The sequence below is a fragment of the Pagrus major genome, chromosome 1 (assembly GCF_040436345.1).
Source record: "Pagrus major chromosome 1, Pma_NU_1.0".
Classification (NCBI taxonomy): Eukaryota; Metazoa; Chordata; class Actinopteri; order Spariformes; family Sparidae; genus Pagrus; species Pagrus major.
Window position 1 is genome coordinate 4,279,247 of NC_133215.1, and position 26,716 is coordinate 4,305,962.

At 42.9% G+C, this 26,716-nt stretch overlaps 2 protein-coding genes across 4 annotated transcripts; both read right to left on the reverse strand.

The window, feature by feature from the left end:
• Positions 1-738: 738 nt before the first annotated feature.
• On the reverse strand, positions 739-5,621 carry c1h6orf120 (chromosome 1 C6orf120 homolog). Of its 3 annotated transcripts, none has more exons than XM_073468775.1 (2): positions 5,541-5,621; positions 739-3,307 (listed from the first exon to the last, which is right to left on the reverse strand). In XM_073468775.1, the coding sequence occupies exon 2, from the start codon at positions 3,257-3,259 to the stop codon at positions 2,702-2,704; it is 558 nt and encodes a 185-aa protein (XP_073324876.1). In that variant the 5' UTR covers positions 3,260-3,307; positions 5,541-5,621; the 3' UTR covers positions 739-2,701. The 3 variants fall into 3 exon arrangements, with proteins under 3 accessions (XP_073324876.1, XP_073324891.1, XP_073324883.1); XM_073468790.1 differs by having other exon boundaries at positions 5,560-5,602; XM_073468782.1 differs by having other exon boundaries at positions 5,332-5,575.
• A 4,054-nt stretch (positions 5,622-9,675) lies between these two features.
• npepps (aminopeptidase puromycin sensitive) lies at positions 9,676-26,061 on the reverse strand. The gene is given in 24 exon segments (XM_073462824.1): positions 9,676-9,900; positions 10,670-10,717; positions 10,919-11,058; positions 11,061-11,073; positions 11,374-11,481; positions 11,644-11,700; positions 12,443-12,585; positions 12,847-13,066; positions 14,297-14,431; positions 15,719-15,858; positions 15,969-16,032; positions 16,555-16,664; positions 16,759-16,819; positions 16,917-17,021; positions 17,243-17,407; positions 17,618-17,732; positions 19,019-19,052; positions 19,148-19,244; positions 19,421-19,621; positions 20,482-20,589; positions 22,447-22,568; positions 22,682-22,759; positions 22,931-23,015; positions 25,844-26,061. Coding segments are annotated over 24 exon segments (2,619 nt in total). The 5' UTR covers positions 25,967-26,061; the 3' UTR covers positions 9,676-9,753.
• Between the last annotated feature and the right edge of the window lie 655 nt (positions 26,062-26,716).

The window sequence follows — 26,716 nt, forward strand, 5'->3', positions numbered from 1 at the left end:
ACGAGCTGGGATTTCTTCTCTCCAGGGCGTCTGAAATTTGTTTAAATATTCATTTCTCTGGCCGCCTCTCACTCTTTGAGGAGGACGAGGCGCGACAGTATAATAGACTACATGCTGAACGGCACCAGGAACAGGTTGTGGTGACAAAAAAGGGGGAAAAGTATGAAAAATTGTCATAAAATTGTGACCCTGGGAGGAAACCAGGAGAGTTGATGAAAAACAGGAGTCTTCTGGGAGAATCGGAGGATTAAAATAACAAAAAATACAAATATAAAGCCTCATCTGGTGTGATTCAAGTTTCCAGAAGCCCTGAGATCCCAGACTGATTTGAAATGTTATTTACACCCCATTTTCTTCCCTGCAGCTGCCAAGCTAAAAGTGTGAGCGTGCACGAGCTTGTCCCTGCACTGAGAGTGTAGATAACGACTTTTCAAATCAATTTGGGATCTCCGAGCTTCTGGAGACTTGGATTACGACAGGTGAGCTGTACAGAGACATGTTATGTTACTTTTTAGGTTGTTGTCTCCAGCTACTTCAGTTGTTTAGCAGAACGCTGCAACTCTTCTGCTGTGAAAGTTTTGTGGACTGCTTTCTAACAGCATGAGGGTGAGCAGACAGCTGAATATTCATTTCTGAGTAACCTTTCCTTTAAGAAAGTGAGGAGCACTTTCCCAGCTTCTCCTCACACTCACATCTTCTGGCAACGAAACCCAAAACAAATGAGATCACGAGACAGAACATTTTAACAGGCTGCAGAAACAGCTGCTTTATTTAGAAACCTGATTGAATCGTCTCTGGAAACAGGAAAACTGCTCGGCTGTTCACCTGCAGAAGACTGATCTGAAGGCACTGTTGAACATTTCTGCTCAGTGGTCGCAAGTTTACTCGTAACTGAACTCCAACGCAGGAGGTGATGTTTTAAAATCAGGAGCTTGTCCAACAGGCAAAAAATACAAAGTGAGTGATCAAACCAGGTGACGTGTTGCTGCTCATCTTCACAGACGGGTCGCAGCATCTTCACAAACCAGATGTTCCCGTTTGGACACTAAATCAAGGAAATAATCAGAATGATGACAGCATATTCAGCAGCGTCTTTACCTACTAAATGATCTTTTGGCTCGTTTAGCGTGACAAAGTCTCATCATCCACTATTCAAACAGTCTCAGGCCTCTCTTTCCAGTAATAAATCTAACCTGTGGGATGCACCGATTTTTATCTGTGAGGAAAATAAGTGTTAAAATATTTCCTTTCTTGACATTTTCTGAGTTTATTTTGTTTACTTACTAGACTACGTAGAGTAATCACCACTTTTACATCTCTTAGCTGTCAGACTTTCACCTCTTGAAGGTGCAATATGCAAGATTTTAGTTGAAACATTAAAAAATGAACCAAAAGTATCAACAGAATGTGAAGAAATAACAGTTTTGACATCATTACCTCTTTGTTTTGTGTTTCAGTGAGAATCTACTGCAGTTAGCATGCTAACCAGCTAACCCCGGCCTGTCCTGATCCAAAGCTGCCTTGCTAGCAGTGTAGACACCGACAGTTCCCCGGTGCTCTGGACTGCTAACTGCACAGCTAACTAGCTCTCAGCAGCACTTAGCCACGCTACTGATATGCTGCCCTGTTTGTTTTTAGTACGAATTTGACGTGAAGTGGCCAGTTCTTACATATTGCACCTTTAAGGTATTAAGTGGTATTAGGGGACACAACGTGCTGCAGCTAGCTGGTTAGCATGCTAACTGCAGTAGATATCTCTATAATACAGTACAGAGGCGTGTTTGACATAATGTCAACACTTGTTTCTTCACATTCTGTTGATAATGTTCGTTCTTTTTATTTTTCGTTTGCTTTAAACTAAAATTGTGGTCATATCTAAGACATTGACCCTTTATAGCTCGTTTCTCTCGCACATGACAGGGAACTAATAACACCAAGAACAAAACAAACGACAAAAAAAACAGTATCCACCCAGAATTTTACAATCGGTGCATCCCTGGTAGGAACCTTGTGTACATCCCAAAATGGCTGACAATGAGTGTATTGCTAAGTTTCTGTGATATTTAAACCCACACACATCCTGTGTGGTGATGATATGCAGTGTTAAGACAAGCGGTTTCATTCATCACAGGCCGAGGTGACAGTTGTCTTTGATGCTAAATTTAACTTGAAGATTTATGATCATGTTCATCTGAATACAAAACTCACGTGCCTCATCTACAAATCAAGTCCTGCAGATTTATTACCCTCGTGACCCTTTGGCTGAACTGCAGTTCAATATAGAAAATCACAAAAGGCTCAAAGTTGGGATTTGACTGAACACGTGTCTGTACTTCACCTTCATCTTCATACGCTTCGTTCTGTCTTTCTACGAGAGGAAAATCTGCTCAATCTTACAGGCTAACGTTCATTTTCTTATCACCAAACATACAGACTTTGTGAAACATTTTCTGCCTTCAACTGTAAATTCATCAAACCAAGTTTTAAAACTGATTCGTACTGTTTTTATCAAGTGGATACGTTTGATCACAAGGAAAAGAAATTGTTCAAAAATGCTAGAAATCTCACTGGAGTTTTGCTCGACATTTTTTCATCCTTACAGAATGAAAGGAAGAAAAAAATCTAAATGTATAAACGCTGACTGAGCCAAAAAAAGCTGAATCTCCTTCTTCTGTCACAGCAGCAAGGCAGGAAACCATTTTCAAAACAAAATCTCAAGTATAATCTTCAGAAGTCCGATTAGAATTGTCCAAAAGATCGACTCCTCTTCCTGAAAGTCCTCCTCTGCTGCCTGAGGGGATTTCTTTTGCTTGTGTCCGTCTTCTGAAGTGTATGAGCCCTTATCGAACGGGTCCTGAGGAACCGTCTGATCGTAAAACACTCGCATTTCAAATTCGCTCTCCTTGTGAGACGGGTGGCCATAAATGCCGATGCCCACGGGCCTCGCGAAGTCCCCCGGCACCACCACCACATCCTGCCCGCAGGTGACAGACTGCAGCTTGTAGGTGTCGAAGCTCGGTCGCAGGGTTTTGTCCGACACGTAGAGGTCCGCGTCCCCCTTGAGGCTTTGCATATGAAGGATGATTCGTCCATCGTGGTTGAGGCGCAGGTAGCTGTAGTTTCCGGCCCCGATGTGGCCCTGAACCACATGAAGCAGCACCCACTCTTCGGGGACGTTGTCGTCCTCTGAGGGGCTCAGGAAGCCTCTGACCTGGGACAGCAGGAGGGCGACGACCACAGCGCTGCAGCTCAGCATCATGGTGAAGGCATCTGTCAGTCAGTCACCGCCTGGACGACACCAGACAGCCTGACAACAAGACGAGAAGCATTATAAAGCAGCGTCACGGTACATTTAATAAGAAAACATTAAACTAAGGCGGCAAAGAGCGGTTACTCCAGCTGAGAGTGAATACGAGTAAAGCTGCTGGTCCTGATGACATCCCTGGCCACGTACTTGAAACGTGACTTTTTTAACATATCACACTCACAGGAGACCCTCCAGAGCTGTGTCTCCACCATAAAAATATTTTTTTATGTAGCATAAAGGTACTCCAACCTGCACTGTGTCGAGAATAACCTACTCAAAATTAAATGAAACTTGGATGTTGTCTTTAAAATGCAACTCAACTGGCTCAACCAACAAGCCAAAACACAAAGATATTCAGTTTTATAAAAGCATCAGTCAGTCAATAATCTCTTGATAGATTATTCAGTTAATCGTCATATTTGTCAAAACATTTCTGTGGCTGCATTATTCAGGAAGAAACTAATTAAATCTGCCACAAAAGATGTTTGATCCTGTGCACTGCTCGTTATTTGGATCCTTGACAACAATGACTCTTCCCGGGGTTCATTCCTGAGATGGGCTGTGAAAACCCACCAAACAGGATCCCATGAATGAAAACCAGTAAAACAGTAAGTAAAACCCAACAAGGCATTTATATGCTGACACATTACCGTGTCAAAGATGTACGGTACACACAGTCAGACTAACTGAAAACATAGAATGAAGACTAATAAGTCAGACAAGAGTTATCGTGTCAAATCAAGCCGTGAGTCTCACTTCAAAGTCGAGACTCGATGGCTGATTATCGGGGCAATATGTAGCTTTTTAAAAATGTAATTAGTAATTAGGCTCTGATCCAGCAAAGCAAAGCAACTCAAAATTGTACATAAGTTCAGTACTTGAGTAAATTGTAGTTGGTTACATCCCATCATTGCTTTTTCTCAACTTTGAGACAAAGATGTTTTATTTTTCCTGTTAATGTGCATCAGTTACAATTATCAGTTATTGGTCTAATGGATTATTGATAATCTGTATCAGTATCAGCCCTGAAAAACCACATCGGCCGACCATTAAAGGTCCTATTTGTAAGAAAAGTTGTGGGGTTTTAAGACGGGTTGGTCGACATCCCAAAGTGTGTTTTTCCTCACAAATAGGCCCTTCAATGACAATCATTAACCACGTTACTTGTGACTTTTGAAACAGGATATGGTCCAAACACATGTGTAAGGAGTGCGTCAGTGGTTAATGATTAGGTGGTGTATTTGACAGGAAATGCTTTAGTTAATGTGTCAGAGTCAGGATGAGGTTACATCATGTGCCACATTAACATGTCTGGATTAACCTGTTATCGGGACTAACTTGATGAAACAGACAGGACCCAGGCCTGTGGGTTTCCTGCCAAGGTGCAGACTTAACTATCTTGTCCAGCAGCCAAATGACCAGCCAGTGTTATCAAGTGTCAAATCTTCTGGCTGGTGAGTGAAGTAAAAACCTACCATCCATTTACATGTTTTTACCAGCATTTAGCTCGAGGATGGTGCTAATTGTGTGTCCCGTTTCCTGCTAATGAGTGAAACATATTAACCTGCATGTACTTAAGCTGCTAACACACTGTGCTCGTCGTCAGAGTCCAGTGAAAGCCGAGTCTCAGACGGACTGACCCAAAGCGGCAGAGCTAAAAATAAACCGCTCGGGCTCATCTGAACCGGTGAGTCCGACCCGAGGACAGATCCGACTCACGTTCACTTCAAACATCAGCTCCATGACTTTTAAACCAGACACGTGAGAGAAACGTTGTATTAAAAAACAGTCCTGGTTTGTATGAACACGTTGATCTCGTTAACATGAGTTTAATGCTAACATGCTAACACGACACCTGCAGCGGTTTCTACACGTCTACAACCCAACAGTTCAACAAATATACACACAAATAAGTTGCTCTCCAAATAATTAAGTGTTTTTAGCCATTTATCTGTTGGCTCACTTTGTGCACAGCAGTGAGGAGACCGGTGTTAGCTTGAGCTGACAGCAAGCTGCTTACTTACTTAACTAGCTTAGCTTCCTCACACACACACAGTCCAGTTAGCCGTCACGCAGCTAACGTCGCTGCTAGCTTGTTCAGTTCGCGCTGAAACCGCTCAAGTTTCCAAACAAACGGAAGCGGCGGAACAACTTAAAACCTGACGACGAAGTCACGAATTAATCACCAGACGTGTGTTAATAAGCTGCTTAAGGCTCCACTTCGTTTACTTACACAGCTGCCATTTCCTCACCAGCATCTTCGTCCACACAGCAACCTGCTGGAAACTAAGTTCACTTCTTCACTTCCTTTTCCTCTGACTCGTTAACAGAGCGCCGCTCACCGCCGCCACCCACCGGCGACACACGGCAACTGCAGCCACCAGGTTACAATTAAAACTCCTGCATGTGTTTGTTTTTTTTTTTTAAATCTGACAGACTGAATCAAATGACCGACAGAAACAATACATCAAGGATAAGGTAATATGATGCAATGATTTTATGTCTTAAAATAATATATAATTAATATAATGATGGATATTTAAAGGTTATGGCCACACAATCCATCACAATATTACCAAAATTGCAATATCCAAATAATAAAAGCTGTATTTACTTACCTTTCTATTCATTCTACTATGCATTTACTTCCCCTTTTTATCTTCCATTTCTTTTCATTTTTCACATTTGTTGTGGAGTACGAAACTCCCCATTGGCATGTGGGTGACTAGATACTGACTGAATCTTCAATTTTGGGTGAGCTGTTCCTTTAAAAAGGTAATTAAAGTGTAATATTTTGGCCCTCACATACCATGTAATCATTACATCCCCTGTCCAGGCCACGACGGGGACATTTTTGTTGCATGCTGTCCCTCATTTTTCTCACATTTACTGATGACTGTCTACTATCCCGGATCAGAAAAAAGGCAGAACTGCCCCAAATTAATAGATAATCAATAGAATCTGTCACATGGCGCATTAAATAAAAATCCTTTTGTATTTCTTCCTTTATTTACAGTCATCTCCCTTCTGTCAGCAATCAAACATCTATTAAAAACGTAGCCTCCACCATGGGGTCGTGAACATTTCTAGTTTTGTTCCTCAGTGGTGGATATCAAGTTAACAGTTTAGGACCCTGGACACCCTGTTTGGTAATCGAGCCTCGTTCTCAGTAACCAGAACATTAAACATCTTCGACTCTTCACTGTATACATGCAGAGGGGAACCAGCACGGCACAAAGGTTTGTAAGGACTAGTTTTGGACCAGGGCTGGTCAGAGTGGGGCCCGCGGGCCAGTGTTGGCCCACCATGAGCGAGTGGCACTTTGTGCAGGACGTGAGTCAACTGAGGACCCTCGGTGGTCCCGTCGGTCAAAGGAGGTTGCCGCAAATGTGTGCCTCAAACTAAACCTTTCAAATTAAGGTAACGAGACTGTTTTTAATCATTATAAATGTACTTGACACTACTGGAAATGTACAAGTTAGTTTAGCAAGGCGTATATAATTATATAAATATGTGATTTAATGAAATATATTTCAGAGATCACATCAAAGACGATCAGATTAAGTTCAACAGGAATTAGACGAGTTTTGTAGAGAAGCAAATGTGTTTTTATAATATTTAGATTAAAATATGGTGAGAAAAATATAAGTATTGTTTTCATATAGAATAAAAGGAACAGAGAAATTCAATACTGTGAATTAAATACAGAGAACTCTATGACAGAGGATGACACTGTGATTTCAAAATAAATTATTTTATATTATTTGATACCGTGATGTATATTAACAGCCACTTTTCATGATGAAAAACTCTAAAACATGTCATTTTTGCATATTAAATGAATTATTTTGAATGAACAAAGACTTTAACTTCATATACACATCACTCCATTTATATTTCTTTAAGAGCAGAACGATCCCAGCACAGGACGGATACAGAGAATGAAGACATCTGCTGCCAAAGATTCACATCAACTTCTCCCGTTATTTTTCTTCTGAACAGGCACATTTGGGGCAACCTTCTTTGACTGACAGGACCGGGTCCATGTGTGCACAGAACAGGTCGGGTACTGACACTTGGAGGCACTCAGAGGCAAGTGAGAAAAAAATACAATGAAGGAATTCATGAAAATGAGAGAAAACACTTTAGAAAAAGCATCACCAGGTTTCATTTTTCCTCACTTGCCTCTCAGGGCCTCTGCACAGCACCATTTTGCATCTCAGCATCACAACAGGTGTTTTCTTTTGGCCCCGCGTCCACTGTTTCACTTCAGTTTTGGCCCTCCAAGGCGAAAACGTTTGGGCACTCCTGTTTAAGAGCAGTGATGAACCTGAGAAACGTCTTGTAGCGACAGATACTGTGTCATCAAGTGTTACTTTATTGGACTGCATATTTACCTTGGCATCGCTGAAGTCAAAGCTGTCCTGTCTGACAGATTCAGCTCTTCTTTAAGTCAGAACCACAAAGACATCCCACATGTTCAACTAAATTCAGATTCATTAGAAAAAGACAAAACATTAAACGTCTCTGCACGACACAAACTCAAAGCCAAAACGCTGCCTCGACGTTTTCTACAGACACTTTATGAAACCAGAACGTGACGACATTTGAATTTTTCTCTCTGCGATCATCTATGTCCATCTGTAACCAATTTTTATTCTCATTAGGTGTAATTCATCCGTTATATACACACACATTTTTCACCAGTTTCAGTGCTGCTTTCACCGTTTGTAATCAGATGTGATCATCTCCTCGCCTGTGAGATAATACAAAATAAATTACAAATCTGTTTCCAGGCATGCACACTCACACCTCACTCATTAAAATCAACTTGTACTAATTTCACATCGGTTGTTTTTATAATCCTTTTTCACTTTAATGAACACCAACTGTAGTTTTAAACAAAACAAAACAAAAAAGAAAAGAAAGAAACAAAACAAAAAGAAAAGAAAAAAAAAAAAAAAACAACAACAAATGTTCCGGGTGGGGGAAAGAGTCTCGACAACGGGTTGGATGACTCGGTCGGTATGTTTTCAAAAACCACATCAAATTGTAAATTCTATATAGATATACTCGTTCAACAAGTCTGCATAATCTGTCACATTAGATACATTTGACGTTATGTGGAAGTCACCTATTATCACCACTTCAGTGTTAAATATTTACTGCAAACCAGTCGACCAATTTAAGGCTTCCGAGTTTGACAGCGGAGTCGCGTCGATCTGTCGCGGTCCACAAAGTCCGGACTCTCAACCGTATCAAGAGGCGTTTCCTGATGTTACTTCAGAATGAAAAGGCCCCGAAAAAGTAGTGTTGTGATCCTTTTTTTTTTTTTTCTCTCTCTCTCTCTTTCTCTCTCTCTCTCCTCAGAATATAAGATTATCTCAACATTTAAATAAATCACTGCATCTGATGTCTTATAAAACACGCCAATATCTTCATTTCATTGAGGGTGGCAGAGAAAGAAACGGGGGAGTTTAAATATGTTGATGATTCAAACTATACAAACTCTGATGGGACAGAGCTCGGGGGGGTTTCTGGGGGGAGATGCGGTGGAAACAGGTAACCATGAACTTTTCCATTTAATTCTTTTAAAAGGAACATCGTCCGCAAGAAACAAACAAAAAAAAAAAAATGCTTGCATTATACAGTTTACAATGTAGTACCATGCTAGCGCTGCTCGCCTCGTCCTAACCGTTTATTAGCAATGGAGAATCAGTGCTGTTGGAAACTACAACACACACTACTGTTATTAACCCCATTCTGCCCAGGGGCCTTCTGCTTTCACCCAATCACAACGCCCGAGAGAGAAGGAGGTGGGAGAAGGTGTGAACACAAACTGAGAGGAGGAGGAGGGGGGGGGGATTAATCAAAATAACAAATAATTTGTTTGTACAGAAAACAAACAGAAGTAAACAAAGCAGCAAATGCAGAAAGTCACACTTCATGCATTCAAAATGAGTGACAGCGGGGGAAAAAAAAACGGGGGAGGAGGGGGGAGGAAAGGGGGGTTCACAGTTTTCTCAGCTACGACGCGGAGATGGATGAGGGTGTGCATACGGGGCAGGTGATGCAGAGTGCGTTAGCAGGGTTAGCGATCGTTACGAGGGACGTGGTGTTTCTGAGACCGGTCTGATAACGTTACTCGTCGACTGTCGTGCGCTCGGGGACAGAATGGGGGTAAAACTACATTCCTGGTCTGACTAAAATGGATTTTGCTTCGTTAACGTAGAAAGAGTCTCTTTGTGTTTCCAACACTTTGTTAAATTCTTGGCTTTGCCGTCTTGTTTCAAACAGTTTCTTTAGAGAAATGAAGCCTGCTGTAAGTACGCTCTGGTCTCCCGCTCTGGTCTGTGTTGAGGGGGGGCCGAGGCAGCTATGATGCTGGGAGGTCCGCGCTGGAGGGAGGGGGGGAGGGGGCTGGAGGAGGCGGCATGGGCGGCGGCTCAGACGGGGGGCGCTTTGCGCTGCAGTAGATACTGTTGGATGTCGTCTGCGTCGCGCTTCAGCCAGGCGGCGTTGAGGAGGATGTTCTCGCAGCACTGCTGCACCGTGCGCTCAGCCGCCGGCGCCGGGTGACTCTCAAAGAAACTCTGCAGGGACAGAAACACCAAGACGGACCCGTTTCAGAGAGGGTGTCGATCTCCCACAGTGTAATGAACATGACAGAGACCTTTTTTAAAAATGGAAATTTGAGCAGCTCCATCTTCTGATGAAGTTTGTAACTTGTTTGTAAAATACGGTCGTTATTCCCCAAACTAGTCCAACACATACAGAGATACAGACTCACAGAACGACGGAGGATTTTATCACTGAAATATTTGTACAGCAATCTGAAAAACATCTAAAACACAGGTGTTGCTGGTCATGTTAATAATACTCAAAAGGCAGATACCAGATTATTACACACACAGATAATCTCTCAAATTAAGTTTTAAGTCTCCTGGAAGTTGAATGATGAAGGCAAATGTGACATGACTGCAACATACGAGCAGCTGTTCTTCTGCTCTCACCTCATGTTTCCTTCCAATCTACAACATCAACAATGCTTTTTAATTGTTAGTTGTGATATTTGTGGTATGTCGGTGTGTAGTAGCTGTGCAGAAACATGCGACTGATGAGATGCTGACGTCGCTGTGTTTCCTGAATGAGTGAGTAAGCGCTTATTACTACTGAGAGTCTGCAGTGAGGTCATTCTGCCCCCAAGTGGTGAGAAAAGAGTATTGCAAAAGAAGTGCCGAAGATATTAAGACAGAATGAATTGTATTTTTGAATTTGGCCAAATATTCTAGAAACTCTCAAACAACAAATTAAACAGCAGACTAGAGAGAGCGACGGAGAGAAGTTCTGTGGAGCTCTCACCTTCACTTCAGCAGCCATTTTGTCGATAGCAAATCCATCAACTGTGAGCTGCAAAGAGAAGTGAACAAGACACATGTGAGCAAACAAAAGCAAACAGACACTGACGTTCATCTCCAAGACACAAATCAGAACCTGAATGATCAACAGAATAAAAGTGTTGTGGCGGTGCATTAATTATCCGACACATTAAGACACGTCCTCGTGTGATTCTGTGTGTGAGGCAGAAGCAACAGGAGTTTTTGTTTCTACCTTGATGAGCCGTGATATGAGGAAGCCGCCCTGGTAGCGGTTGTAAAGCTCCTCCCAGTTGTCCTTGACAAACTTCCAGGCGGCTTTCCGGCCTTGTTTACTGCTTCCCGCCACGCCACCGATTACTGACACCGTGTCCTGGGACGAACCTCTTCCTGTCGGGGAGAAGAACCAGAGAGAGGTGAGCTGAGGTGAGGACGGATCAGCATCTCACAGGCTGGAGAGAAATGTGTCCCGTCGAACAACCTGGACCCTGAACCAAGAAGCTGAAACTCGATCTCTGCTGATGATTATTTCATGGACATTTAACTTACTGAATTTTTAATAAACGAACAGAAACTGGGTCTGATTTTCCTCTAGAACACATCATTACAAGCATGTTGGTTAAAAATACACAAGGTTTCATCACCCGCAGGAACAACATCAACACTTGACAACATGCAGTAAATGTGTACCGAGAGGGCGAAGTTGAGGACTTTCTGGATGAGGTCGGGGGCGGAGATGGCGCCCAGAACTCGCTCGATACGGTTCTTCTCCTCCTGCATGTCTGCTTGTTTGTGCAGCTGAAAGACAAGAGTGACACAAACAAACACAAAGACGAGAAGACAGAGAATAAATCAACAAATGTGACAGAATAAATTTGTATCTTCAGATTAATACAATTCGTTAGAGTAACTGCACCTGATGATCTTTGTGTCAGTCTCACATGCAGGCTGCAGTCTTACCTTCAACATCGTGTCCAATGTGGCACTGTCTCCATGCTTCAGCACTGTTAAATACACCTGGAAATAACACAAATACAATAAAAGTAACAAACAGAAAGTAGATACAGTACGAGGACAACTTGGGATGTGACAAGAGGTAAAGACGTGTGTCACAGTACACTGACGTTTGTTAATCGTCACATTGAATCTGTGCACTGGATGTATCAGATATATGTCACATATAGGCCAATAAACACACAGCAGCACAAGACTGTATTAAATATGAATGTAGTCTCCATAACTCCACCCACAGGTTTCAGAGGAGCCGTTAGTCTCGTTTCCACCCAAGTAATTTCTGTAAAATATCCTTTTAACACGTATGTAAACCGTAAATATACTTAAACCTTCAATCTATGGCTACAGAGTGCAAAACCATTTTTTGTACCAGGCTGTAAACATGTTTATTTCTGCTGTAACGTTGGGCCTTTATGGCTCTTACGGGGAGTTACTCTCTTTTGGAGCCGACCTCAAGTGGCCATTAGAGGAACTGCAGTTTTTGGTACATTTTCCAGAGGTTGCCACTGATGTAGCAAGTTAAAAACAAAACCATTTCAATGCCAAGAAAAAAACAAACTGGGCTACAGAGGCCAGACCAGACGATACATTTACAGTTAGAAGAAAAAGAGATGGTTTGAGTTCACTAAGTCAGATGTCACACAGAATAATATTCTCTTGGTTTTTATGGCTGTTTGAGAATATGTTCCAGAAAAATGGCTGCATGAAACACTCTTGATCACGGGCTGTGTTTCATCTTACGTACCGGGCTTCTGAGGTCTGCAGGCAGGACCTGTTTTCCTTCCACGTGGTCCCTGAATCTCCGCCGGGCCTCCTCCAGTGTGGGTTTGTGTCCCGCCTTTCCCAGCTTCCCCAGAACCAGACCTCTCAACAGGGCGTCCAGGTGACCTGAAGGACAAAACCATCACACTCAAGTTATCGTCTTTCTGTCGACACAGACTGCACAGTGATCTTCAAGAGGACGATCAGGTCAGTCAGGAGTCCTGACAGCTCGATCACACGTCTGTGCAGAATTACACATAATCACAGGCTAAAAAAAGAAATCGACTGTCAACTTGACATATCTTAAATGTTAATAAAGAGGATATTCATCTGCTTTGGTCTAAATAAGAAGATCTGACAGGTCCTTTCTGTCCAGCTCCTCCTCACCTTCCCCTGGTTTGCTGTCCCAGCCGAGCTCCAGGCCGACAGGGGTGAACAGGTCCCGGATGAACTCCTGGATCTCCTCGTGGAAGTCGGTGTGTGACAGCAGCGAGGATAACACTCCCAGGTTGCAGCTCAGGTCGCTCCACACAGTGTAGTTGGGCTCGTTGACAAACGCCTCCATCAGCTTCAGAACCTCCACCGTGCTGATCATCCCTGCGCGAGACTGCAGCCACAAAACAAAGTTCAGAAAAGACTTTCACCGATTCTGATTCTGTACAACAAATAAAGTCCTGCAGAATAAAAACATCATTCAAGGAAGAGAAGTTTTTAGGTTGAAGATTTGCTGCACCAAGCTGCCTCTCTAGAGGTCTGGATGGCCCAAGTTCACCTGGAGCACAACACACAGTCAGAAACCACATGTTAAGAGTCTGATGGCAACTGTCATGGTGTTGACTTAACCTTATCATATACCTGACCAGTCTCTGCTAATCTCACATCAAGTAATCAATCGATAAAATAACCCATAATGAGTCGGATGTCCAACAGCTTTCAGAGGTCCAGTGTGAAGGATTCGGTCGTATCTGATCATAAATAGATGATTTGATTGATTGATTTGTTGTTGCCACATTAAACTGAAAGTCATCTTCAGTCCTCACATGTTCACTGGTCGATGAAGAGCAGCACTCAACATGAAAATAAAACAGGATGGAAACGTTTGTGCGAATGTGTTATTACTCAGCAGAAAGTTGTTGTTCGGTCTTCTGTTGTTTTAGTTTTAACTTCAACACCACAGAAAACCTTTTGTCAACCTGACCTCCACACCAAGACAGTTATGATGTTACTTGATGTGTCAGACTTTTCATTGACACACAGGAAGTTTTCTGTTACACCAGAATCCAAAAACATCTAAAGTCACCAAAAATTATATCTGACTAATAAATGACAGGTTACCTGCAACCTGATTCTGCACCACTGTGGCCTTTACTAGTCATGTTGCTGTTCCTGAGCTGTGGACTAACGGCCAGAACATTTTTTGGAGAATATCATGATGTCACAGTGGATCTAACCTTTGACCTTTCAAATTTCATATCTTCATCATTTCATCCTATCAGACATTTGTTTGTCAAATTTTATCGTGATTATTGTATGAAATTTTGAGTTAAGGCCAAAAATGTGTCTTGTGAGGTCACAGTGACCTTGACCTCTGACCTTTGGCCACCAAATACTAATCAGTTCATCCTTAAGTCCAAGTGAACGTTTGCACCAAATTTGCAGAAATTCCCTCAAGAAGTTCACAAGAACGGGACAAACAGATGATCCCAAAACATCCTGCATAAACAGGAAATGTTTGTTTTATTGCCCAGTAATAGCAGGGCTGTGTGTGTGTGTGTGTGTGTGTGTGTGTGTGTGTGTGTGTGTGTGTGTGTGTGTGTGTGTGTGTGTGTGTGTTCACCAGGGAGAAGAGGTCGTTCTGCAGGCCCAGTCGGTCCACAGGCTGCAGGCTGAGGTCTCGGACGCCCGGCAGCAGACTCTCCAACATGGACGAGCTGTACTGGATGCGGTAGAAGCCCACAGTGCCGGGGTTGATCTGTAAACAGCAGGGACACAACTGGGTCAGACTGTGGGAAAAAAATGCAGTTTTACCATTTTTACCTCTCAGACTGAGTGCTTTTATTCAGCCTGGCTTAAAGTGAGTGAGACAGCATCATACTAATGCTAATGCTCGAGGGTTTAGTCAACAATGGGCTTGTTGTGGTGGCACAATTTCCCCAAACACTGGTAATTCTGACTTTTAACTGAGCAAACATTATGAGAGAGAAGCTTCTACTTCCAAATGTCCTTGTTGCAGCAGATCTGCAGCTCTGAACTGTCTCTGGCTCATTATTTAGTTGGTAACAGGAATATTGAACAAGTGGAGCAGTGGGGATTCAAAGCATTATTTATAGATATCAGCTGTGAAAGCCAATCCACTTTCAGTCCATGTTTACTTCCTTCTTCAGTCAAACAGCCACATCATCAACCGCTGCATTAATTTGCAAGTTACACTCAGGAGAGATCAAACGAGTTAATTCACGTTGGACCAAATGTACACTAGAGGATGTTTGAGTGAGTCTGTGATGAACTCATCCTCTGCTGCTCTTCCTCCCAGCTGATAACCAGGAACTTCTGGCTGTGAACTTTATTTGAACCTCGATGTTTCAGTTTTTTCATAAAAAGAGGACGGACTGAGTCATCGTTCCTTATGACTCACTCATTGATGTTCCCCTGCAGTCAAAACTGAGTTTGGCTTCTTGTTCCTGCCGTTAAATGTTTGATCTTCGCTGTGTAGAACGATGAATGTGCAGAGTTTGACACACATTGTACATTTTCTCTGAGGCGAACCTACGAGCGTGATTTCTGACATCACAAATATTTTGGAAGCCAATCCTGCACACATACACTGAATGGACCTTATAGGGAAGCAGGAGACATTCTGTGTAAGTTAAACTAGTTCAGATGTCTGTGAACACACCGTCTGTTTCAACTGATCCAACCACTGAACTAGAAAGCACAACATCACCAGACTCCCTCAACAAATCGTCTGATTTTAAGAGTTGTTGAGTGAGAAGAAACTTCATAAACGTTGTAAATCGCTGTTTCTGACAAGTTTTCACCACCTGTGATCGGATCAATCATCAATGTTTTCACCAGGTCTGATTAGCCTGTGCCAGGTATCGGATCAGTACATGGCAAATACCCAGAGTTTGGGATTGGACCCGGTATCAAGAGCAAAGAAATTGGATCAGTGCATCTGTATTGTTGGGGGATCTAAAAACTAAAATTGATATAATCACCTTGGATAAAGTGAAGGTAAACTGAAACACAGTGAGCTCACCTTGACCCACTGGTCGGGACTGACGCCGCTCAGAGTGATGGTGGTCTCGGGTCTGTCCAGCAGAACCTTGAGCTTGGAGCATTTGGGGTCCTCGCTGGTACAAATACTAACGGGGACCATCCAGCTGGGACAATCCTCACCTGTCCGACAGACGAGTCAAGGAGCCAATGAGAAGTTACCACAGCATCAAATCTGTCTCTGCTGTTCACTGCAAACTCTTTGAGATCACTACATGTTCACCAACACTCACCGTTATGTGGTCCGCTGGCACAGAACTTCTTCTGAGAGAGCTTGAGGACGCGGTCGTCACCTTGCTATAAATAATAACATCATGGTCAGAGTGGGACTAAGACTCGACACTTCAGCAGTCACTCTCCGTGACGCACATCTCCATCAGCCTATTTTTATGCGCATTTTGAAGTATCTCATTAGAAAAGGTTGATGGAAACGGTAACTTTTGTAGAAAAGCTGCTCGATTTTGCTAAAAACGTTTTTATATTTGCTTGATATGAGCTTTTTTCACACCTTTTAAAAAAAAACAATATTTAACTGACATGATTGATCAGCTTTTTGAACTCAGAAGAAGACAGAGGAGGAGGATTAGAAGTAGAAAGAAAGAGAAAAGGGAACAGAAGAAGAAGAAGAAGAAGAAGAAGAAGAAGAAGAAGAAGAAGAAGAAGAAGAAGAAGAAGAAGAAGAGGGAGAAGAAGAAGATATTTCCGCTATTAAGGTCTCCTGAATGTTAATACCATTACTAGCTGACATAAATTATAAGTAAAATAATTTAAATGGAAACACGGCCGGTGATTTAAAGCACTCGACCCAGTGACGCTCACCTGTTCCTGGTCCACTACTATTATTGGGAAGCCCATCTGCTTGGTCCACGAGCCCATCACTGCAGCGATGGGTTTCCCACTGGCCTGTTCCAGACAGTCCCATAGATCCTCTGTGGAGGACAGATGTGAGTCGGACCATTAGGAAGTATCTGTGAAATGGATTCTCACAGCGGTTTCATCCAGCTAACTCTCTCCTGTTCTTACCTGTCGAAGCATTTTTATGTTGAAACTTCAAAAGATAGGCGTTCATTCCTTTCCTAAAGTCCTATGACAGAAGAGTAAGAGTCAAAACTTAATGAACAAAGCTTAAAAATGGAAACTTTACTGCGCTGCGAGCAACTCGAGAGTGTCACACAACCAACCTCGTCTCCTATGTAGTTGTGCAACATGCGGATCACAGATGCTCCTTTGCTGTAGGAGATGGCGTCAAAGATTTCATCGACCTCTGATGGATGGCCCACGTTCACCTGGAGCACAACACACAGCCAGAAACCACATGTTAAGAGTCTGACGGCAACTGTCGTGGTGTTGACTTAACCTTATCATATACCTGACCAGTCTCTGCTCATCTCACATCAAGTAATCAATCAATAAAATAACCCACAATGAGTCGGATGTCCATTTTGCCGACATGACTACACAAGATAATAGCTTTCAGTTTCATACAGTGAACCCCTCCACAGCTCACCTCTATGGGATGGCTGCTGTCCAGTGCGTCCAGGTCCAGAGCGCGGGTGTAGTCAGCCGAGACAAACTGGGTCCAGATGTCGTACTCTGGGAAGCAGTGGTCCACACACAGATACTCGATCCAGGACGCAAATCCTTCATTAAGCCACAGATGGGTCCACCATTCCTGCACACACACACACACACACACACACACACACACACACACACACACACACACACACACACACACACACACACACACACACACACACAGTGTGTTAGGTCTTTCAGTCAGTAACATAGTTTTTTTTTTTTATCCACATGTATATAAAAACCATCTGAGGTCATTTTCAGTAAAAAAAAAAACAGCTGATGGAGAGTTATGGCTGGTTACCATAGTGACCAAGTTTCCGAACCACTGGTGGGCGAGTTCGTGTCCGACCACCAGCGCCACCCACTGCCTGGAGGACGAGCAGGAGTTCTTCGGGTCGATTAGCAGTGCCGTCTCCCTGGAAAACAGCAGAAACTGAGGAGTGAGACACGCAGACGGCTGAAGGTCGACACTTCCTGTCAACACCAGCAGGTTCTCTCCATCGACCATCCGGAGGCCACGACAGCTGCTGAGCTGCTTATTAACAACAACCTGCGTGCAGGTGGCTGTAACCTGCAGACACACGGAGCCTGCTGCTGTACGCTGATCACATCCAGATAACCACAAAGCAATCACAAAGCCATCAGTGCTGTCGGCCAAAATAACAACTGCAACAGGACATTTTCCGCATTCATTAATCAATCAGTTTATTTAACGATCAATCGCTCATTCTCAAGTTCTTAGTTTGTCCCCGACCCAAAGATGCTTCAGTTACACTGACATAAGATATAAAAATCAGCACAATCTCATATGAGTCTTAAAGAATTTTGCATTTTGCCTGAAAAATAACAAACATGAATCATTTATTAAAATCTTTCTGGATCGATTTTCTCTCAGTTGTCTAATCGGTTATTAAACTGATCTTTGGCAAAACTAAAGTTAAACCGAGTTGTCAAACAGGTCGTTAAATAATTTATGTGGTTTATAATCGTGATTTAAGTTACAGACTTACTGCATCAAAGATTAACACCTTGGCTCTCTTCATCTACAGACGACATTCAGGGTGTAACTGCACGTTTTATTCTATTATCAACAGGCCAGTATTAGATCATTATTCACTGACTAAAATTATACTTCATAAATACGAGGGGTCGACCTGTATCATTTTATCAGGGCCGATACAGATTATTTGAAATCAAGGAGACCAATAGCAGAGGGGAACAGGAAGTGATGGAATGAGTACAATTTATTCTTGTACTGTTCTTACGTACAATTTTGAGGTACTTTACTTGAGTATTTCCATTTTCTGCTACATTTATTTGATAGATTTAGTTACTAGTTTCTTTGCAGATTCGGATTATTCAGTGTTTATAGGCTGTTAATTGTTAATTGTGACGTGTTACCAATCAGATACTGTTGTGGGCGGGACATTCTGTGAGAGGACGTTGCATCAGAGCCAAGGTAGCATTTTACTTTAAATCTGCCCCAATCAATCATCGGCCAGGCCAATGATCAGTCCAGCCCTGATAAATACACACATCCACTTTTGTTGCCCTGTAAATGTCAGTTTATCAACTCAGAATTGTTTCCCTTCAATGCAAATTTTCCAAAACCTGCCACAGGGGCAGTGATGTGGTTGATGTAATTTTTCCACTTCATTAAAAATATCTTCATGTTTTCAAGTTAAGAGCGACTGAAGCTTACCTGTAGGTAACAAGGCCCCAGTTTTCCATGGCACCTGAGGGGGAAGAAAAGCACGTGGTTCACTTTTTTTTTTTACAATTTTCAGTTGAAATGTCTCAAATTACTGAATGTAACATTACAACTACTCACCAGCAGCAAAATCAGCAATCGCTATGAGATCAATTTTAGGCAAAGGATAAGGAACACTGAAGTAATCGTTGTAGAAAGGTAAGGTCTTAGTCGCAACCTGCAAAAAGGGAAACAAAAGATCAGAAGATAATATGTAGCAAAATATAAAAACACAAATGCTGCTTCCTGTGCATTTATCTTCCTCTTTTGTCGAACATGTGGTGAATCCACTGTTGTGTTCAGTGTCGGCTTTTTGTGTCAGGAAATGTCAAAGTGTTGCAACACCGTTCTCACCTCCAGTGCAAACTTCCCTTGTTCTGCCTTCCCGACGGGTGTGTAGACGCGTACCGTTATACCGTCTGATGATTGGCTCTCCACATAGTCATATTCACCGATGACAAAAGCTACAAGGTATGTGGACATGGTGGGTGTGGTGGCAAACTTCACTTCCACGAGATTCTCATCCTCTGGATATGGCTTTCGATCAATGACATTCTGGAAACAGAAACAGATTACCGACAAGAAAACCATCAATCTTTTATCACCGATGCACAAAGTATCCACTGAACAGCCTCTGTACTCACGCACAGTCGAACTAAATGCAGGATTGTGCTGCACTGGTCTTTAAAGGTCACAGCAGACTTGCTGAGAAAATAAATTTCAGCAGGTATGTGGACACCAAAGGTCAAAGAGCTGGACCGGCATCAATCTGCGCAGGGCTCAGTCCTGCTGGCTACACCGATCGTTCTGTTCACTTCAACCCTGAGCGTGACGTCATCATTCTTCTCTTATACTTTAAATTATAACTTATATCTTATTAGTCCTTCTCGTCTCTGTTTGGATTCAAAAACTGCTACAACAGGATACAAGACTGACAGACTGCATTAATGCATCAATGCATTAAGTCATCAGATACACCCAAATTTAGCTTAATCATCACCACCCAGATGAACTGCGTTAGCCTGGAGGGGCGTAGCTGTTAGGAATAATCTAAGCCAGATGATGTTTCTGACGCAATTTAGCTGCAAACGCCTTCAGTTGAAAATCACTGAAGTGAGAGTCTGTGTAACAAACACACGAACCTGCTTCTGGGAGAACTTGTCTCCTAATGACAAACCTCACAGTACGTGTACAGTAGTTACAACTCACATGTAGTTAAACATAACAGCAGCCAGAGGTACAACATGCAGTGACTGTCTGACCCCTGTTACGTAAGACGTGAAGCGAAAAGAGAGGGAAGAGAAAGGAGGACGGACACACACACACACACAAAAGAAACCTGGCAGCTGAAAGTGACTCAGGCAGTCTGTGGGTCTGGAGCTTCTCAGAGGGAGGAGTGAACACATGACACGTACCATATTTGACAAGGCTACTCGGTCCTTGGGAACTATCAGAGCGATGTCAAAGGTGGCTTTGATGGCTGGCTCATCCCAACAGGGGAAAGCTCTGCGAGCATCCGTGGCCTGCAGGGGGACGGACAGAGAAAACACACACACACTGAGACCCTGTGTGTTTGACCCAGATGAGACCGGACCGTTCACTTCTCGACTTCTCCCTTTGCAGCAGCACATACAACACTTTTAAATCACAAAGTAATATTAAATAGGAGCTTTGAAGTCAGAACTTTAGTGTAAAGAATGAACTGTAAACGAAACAGAAGAGCCGACAGTATTGAGTGGAGCTCGTCTGTCGCTCGTCTCGGCCAGCTGAGAAATACCACGAATATATTAAATATAAAGATCCAGTCGGAGCGGTTCCTCCAACAGGTAAAGAGTCACACAGCTGGTGGATATTCAATAATGTGAAACATATGACAGCCATGATCACGATATTCGATAACATCTATTATTGGTCAATGGGGTGGCGACACACAGATTTATAGAGACCTAAAGTCTGGTATTCTCTCCTTTATTTTCCCTTTCAGAAGTCAAAGTGACAGACCGTCAGTTTGCTGTGTGAGCAGCTCCACACTCCTTCCCTTTGTTACCGGAGCAGCGGCGTCACAGTCCACCATTGTTATCTCTGCCAGGTAAGCTGGTTTTCAAAGCCGAGTCACTGAATGCATCAGATTTAGCTGTAGCGTTTGCCGCGTTTGTAGCATTTCCTTTAAATAAATCGCCCGGAGCCAACGATTTTATCCACCAACGCAGGCGCAGATACTTTTGTGCAGTTGGTGTCTGAAACAGCAACCGTTACAGGCTCTCACCACAGGTGTCCACCAGCTGGTGTTGCTGGTGACCGGTCACTCCAAGTCATTACAGCCTCTACTGGCGTTCATTTGACTTTGACGGAGCGTCACAATCTGTTTCCTTTTTGCTTGGAGCTGTTGTTTTTGGGAGACCTGGTGTGTTCCAACATTTAATTTGAGGCAGTGACTAAACAGAACTTGCGGAGGGGAAGTTACTTAATAAGATAACTTCACTTTTTATCAAAAGGCTAAATGTATCCAGTTTCACATGATGTTACTGTAGCTGTCCCAAACACACACCTCCAAATATCAGCTGCATGTTTTGTACAAAAGTAAAAATATCTGTCAAATGAATCACAATATGATTTTTGTTTGCATGTCGTTTACTTTAGTTATTTATTTTCTTTATGTGAGGCTTTTATTTCAGTCGCTTCTTGAAACTTAAATCTTTATATTGTTCTGACTTGTGTCATGACAGAAACGTGCTGATCATCAGATCTTTCTGGATCCTCTGATGTTAACGGGCCCCCTCTGACAATTCTTGGTTATTTCCCAAAAACAGCTTCACACAGCGACTAACAAGTGTGTAAGTATGAACTTGCCCTGTATGGATGGAGGGATGTTGTTGTTTCCAGTGAATTTTTCCTTTCAGGATTTAAAACTCACTGGTCCCTCATGCTGACAGGTCTCAGCAGGCGTACGTGCCACTTCACCAGAAACATCGTTATAAAGGGCGTATGTTCTAGTTCTGATAGTAAGTTAGATTAAATGGCCGTAATATTGGCGTAGATAATCAAAGTGTCAATAAATCCACTCTGCACAGGCCCAGTACACAGCAGGAGTACGTCCTAACGGAGATGCAGGTCCTGGTGAAAGCCCTCCCCTCAGCGTCCAGATGAGACCAACCTGGTTTTGGTTTAAACTTTCCCAGAAACACAAGTCACATTTTCGAAACTTATGCAAAAACAGACTGAAATTAGAGATGTTGCTTCATCTGTAGGACAATTCTGGATCACCAACAACAGTCACATGACCATCACAACCTCAGATGTTGCAACACAGGCAAGTAGCAGGTTAAGCAATACGCTCAACTTTCCAAAACATCCCATTCCCCCTGAGGCCACCCACTTACCTCAAACTGTGTGACAGCAGCGTAACGGACCTCCCCACCAGAGGTTGTATATTTACTTCTATAGAATCCTTTCATTTTGTCGTTCAGCTCACCGACAAAGTCTATCTTCAACACGCCAGAGCCTGGGGAGGCGTGAAAAGAGAGGGTTGCACTGTTCATTCAGCCACGACCGAAGAGGAAAATCTGTTATTCTTCTACAGCAGTGATCACAGAGCAGCGACAAGTCCTGCCTTACCTTTCTGTAGAGTGCTAGGAAATGACAGGGTGACTTTCTCATCCTCGTTTTGATAGTTGAATCCTGTAGCATTAATTTCTAAAAAAAAAAAGGACAAACAGCAGAGGGTTACCACAGTTTGCAATATTACCATTTATATTAGAAAAAAACATGATGAGGAAAGATCAAATGCCATACGCACAAGCTACATTTTGACTTATGATAATGTTATTCATAAAAAAGAAAAGGCTGACGGTGTCCGACCCTCACCTTCTCCTCCCTGTGGCACAAAGGACGCTGTGATGATGTCGATGTCAGCACAGTTCATCACAATCTGATTTGTGGCTTGTGTAACCTGTAAATATTGACATAAAACAGCAGAACTTATACTTTGATAATCTCTCGTGTGCCGTTCGTTCAAATACTAATCTCTGAAGGAAAGATCAGGTTGAACAAAAGTGTAACTCTGCACCGAAACCATCACTAGACAGCGAGCATGGAAAGAAGCCAGAGTTTTGTTTGTGTTTTGTTTGCCTGGTGCAAATTCAAGACCGAGACCTGGATCAGATGGCTGAGACGGGACTGAATCTGCGTACTGAGAGGTAAACCTACACAGGCTGAAGGGCAAAACTAGTCTCAGATAAAAGAACCGGGGGTGTAAAGAAACACCGACAAGGTGATGCAAATAAGGGAGGGAAGGCAGACAGACGACAGCGAGTGTGGCTGCCTAACTTATTGAGGGTGAAACACAGTGGCACACTTGGACGTCATGCAGTTTTCAAAGAGGCCGTAATAGTGACATTCACGGTTTGTGGCACTGCTGGTTGGACGCTGCTGCTGTTGGAGACACTCGGAGGCTAACACAGTGGCGGAGAGGCAGTAATTATGAAACATGCCAGGGAAATGGCAAAGTGCCACAGTGCTTGAGTTTCTTCCGGCCTATTGTATTTTACAGAGGCTTTGTATAGACCGCAGGTAAACAGGGTATTACTAAACCACACAGTGGTGGAGAGTTTTCGGCTCTCAGCAAACACAACATTAAAGATGTTTCAGGAGGACTCAGCTGCTGCTGAAATTTCCACCAGCGAACATTTAAATGATTAACACAATGACACAAAGTTTGAATATATTCAAAACTGGTGTGAATGTTTTATGAATATGCTTCAATAGTTTTTTTTCCCCAGCATAATAATTCATGATGGGCTGCAACCGACAATTACTGTTATTTTCCTGGTGAACTGATGAATCACAAATCATTTCAAAAGTTGTGAATTTTGAGAAAAACTCATCACAATTTCCTCGAGCCCAAAGCGACGTCTCCAAAGACTCTTCATTACTGTCATAAAAGACAAAGAAAAGCAGTAAATGCTCACATTTAAGACTAAATATATTAAATTATATTAATTAAAATGTCCCACAGTTTTATTATAAAGCTCTTCCGTGTGTTAAAAACGGTTAGCGGTTGCTAACAAGTGTCTGAATGAGACTACAGAGGTTGTCGGGGACATTAAACGTCCTCACAGCGAACACGGAGACTCATCTGCTCACTAGTCCGTCTTTACAGGCCCACTTTAGTTACACACTATTCTGACTCTGACTTTACAACTTGTACATCGATCAGTTTATAGAAAACCTGGATAGTAATTGTGCAGTTAGTGGCGGTGACGTTTGAGTCATGTGACTGTGATGTCGTCTGTTTGTATCCTAACATTAGCTTTTGACTGCTACACATTTACGCTTCAAACATCACAAAATGGAGTTCATCTGTGGAGATTATCTTCATGAACAAAACCTGGAAGGATCAGAAACAAAAGCTTGTTTTCGCCGACATTCAAAAATCCCATTGGCTTTTTGTCGCCAACTTCCGGGTTAGCCTACAAAAATACGTCACCACGCCAACTGATAATGTCTGAGTGTCAATAAATCAATTCGATCCATCAACGGTCGTGATAAGCTGGTGTTTGAGCTGTTCAAATGTGAGGATCTACTGCTTGTTTTCATTTTATACGAATCTACGTATATCTTCAGGTTCAGGACTGTAAAACGTTGTATTTCTTTTACAGCCATCAACTTTACATTTGTACCGTTTGCCTCATGTTGTACGGGGTCTGTGTTATCTCACCATTTTGAATTTATTGCTATAACTTTATGTTCCCCATTAGAGAGAGGTGACACACAGCATAATGATTTAGTCTGTCTCGCTCGCCCTGATAAAAGCTGGTGACTGTTTACAACCAGGCACAGGTGTCAGGGCACTCAGCTGACAGGTGTCTGTGCCCTCACAGTGAAGGCAAAGTGAGCTGGTGCCTGTTTTATGTGTTAGTTACACAGTAACTACCATCTACACCCACTTCAGCTGCAAACAACAGGAAACACAACTGACTCACTAACCTATTAAAACCACAAATGTGCCCTAAAGTCTGTTTAAAGACATAGTTTAGCTTTAACTGGAGCTACTCTGAGAATACACTCATGCAGATCCACTCACATGTCGTTTTTTTACAGTCAGGACACTTTTAAACATGTTCACATAACGTGTAACTTCACTAGCTGAACTCATGGAGGGAGGCAGCGGGTGGGAGGGGGCGACATGATGTTGCCATGATTTAGCAAACACCAGTGAGCGTTAGCTAGCGGCTAGTTAACAACTTCAGTGACGTTAATCGACATCCGATTAACTGATAGTGACTTATAGTAAACCCACTGTTGTTACAAGAGGTTCACGTCGCTGGCATACAACAACAACCTGCCCCTCGGACACACACACACATTAAAACGCCGTTAGCATGCTAGCGTGCTAAGCTAACATGAGAGTGCAAGTCTGCCGCTGTCTCCTGGACAGTTGTGCTAGCTCGCGTCAATTAGCTCGCGGCTAACGTCAGTCACAGAAATGTCCAGTCGTTATTTTTATTTTTTTTTCCCCCATTCACGGCTCTCGAGACTGTTAGCGAGTTAGCAGCTGCCAGCTAACGTTAACATTAGCTAGCTAACACCTGCCAGCGGCGTCGGCTTAGGTTACGACTGCTCTGGGCTAGTGGGCTAACGATCTGCGGTTTAATAGTCGAACACGGCAAATTAGCTAGCTGCTGGTAACGTTAGCTGGTCAGATTACATAACAAGATCCCCGCCATGCACAAGACAAATCCATCCCGCGTATGTGGGCAGACGCTCCGGCACACGTACCTCCACCAGCGCCTCCAGCTTGCCCTCGAAAGTGAAGTCGATCAGGTCGGGCTTCAGACACAAGCCGTAGTTGACGGGGTAAACGTCAGTCGGTAACCGTACGAAGGGCCTCCTTTCGGGCATGGTTCCTGTATTTTTGGCCGGCTGCGCTAACGAAGACGGTGCCGTGTGTGTGACTCTAGTTATCGCTCTTGAGTTTTATTTAGTTGCAGCGCTGACCAGAACCGGGCCTCGGGTAGTGAGTCTGTGTACTGAGTGACAGCGGAACCCTGCGGCCCAACAGCAGCGACATCAACTGAAACCCTCCGAGCACCGCCAGCTACACTTCTCTCCTCGCAGCCCAAACAACTCAAGTTAAGCAGCGTCGACCTACAGACACGCGACGTCATCACGTTGCGGCGTACGTGCCTAGCGTGAGTGTACGTCACGGCGCGCGGAGGGGCTGCATTGGGTGATTAACCTCCAATGCAGACTGAAGACTTTCTGTGTTTAATGTGTTATTTATTTATTTTACCTTGATTTATTTTATTTTATTCTATGTATTTTAATGTGTTTACCTTTTATTTTGTTTTCTCATATCCAGCACATGTCCAGTTGTGTTCCTGTTTTTGCTGTTGTTTGTATTAATCTTGTTCAATAAAGCAAATAATAATAATGATAATAATAACTGTGTGTACATGGCTCCATGCACCATTACCTCCACAATAGAAATAATTCCTGGACTTTGTTTATTATATTTATATTTGTTTATTGTTTTACTGGGGTCCTTTCTCTCATTGGAGTAAATTGTGTATTGAATGAAGTTAAAGGGGCAGTATATAGTATGTACTCTGAATTTTATTATTTACAGTATTAATGACGTAATAATACAAA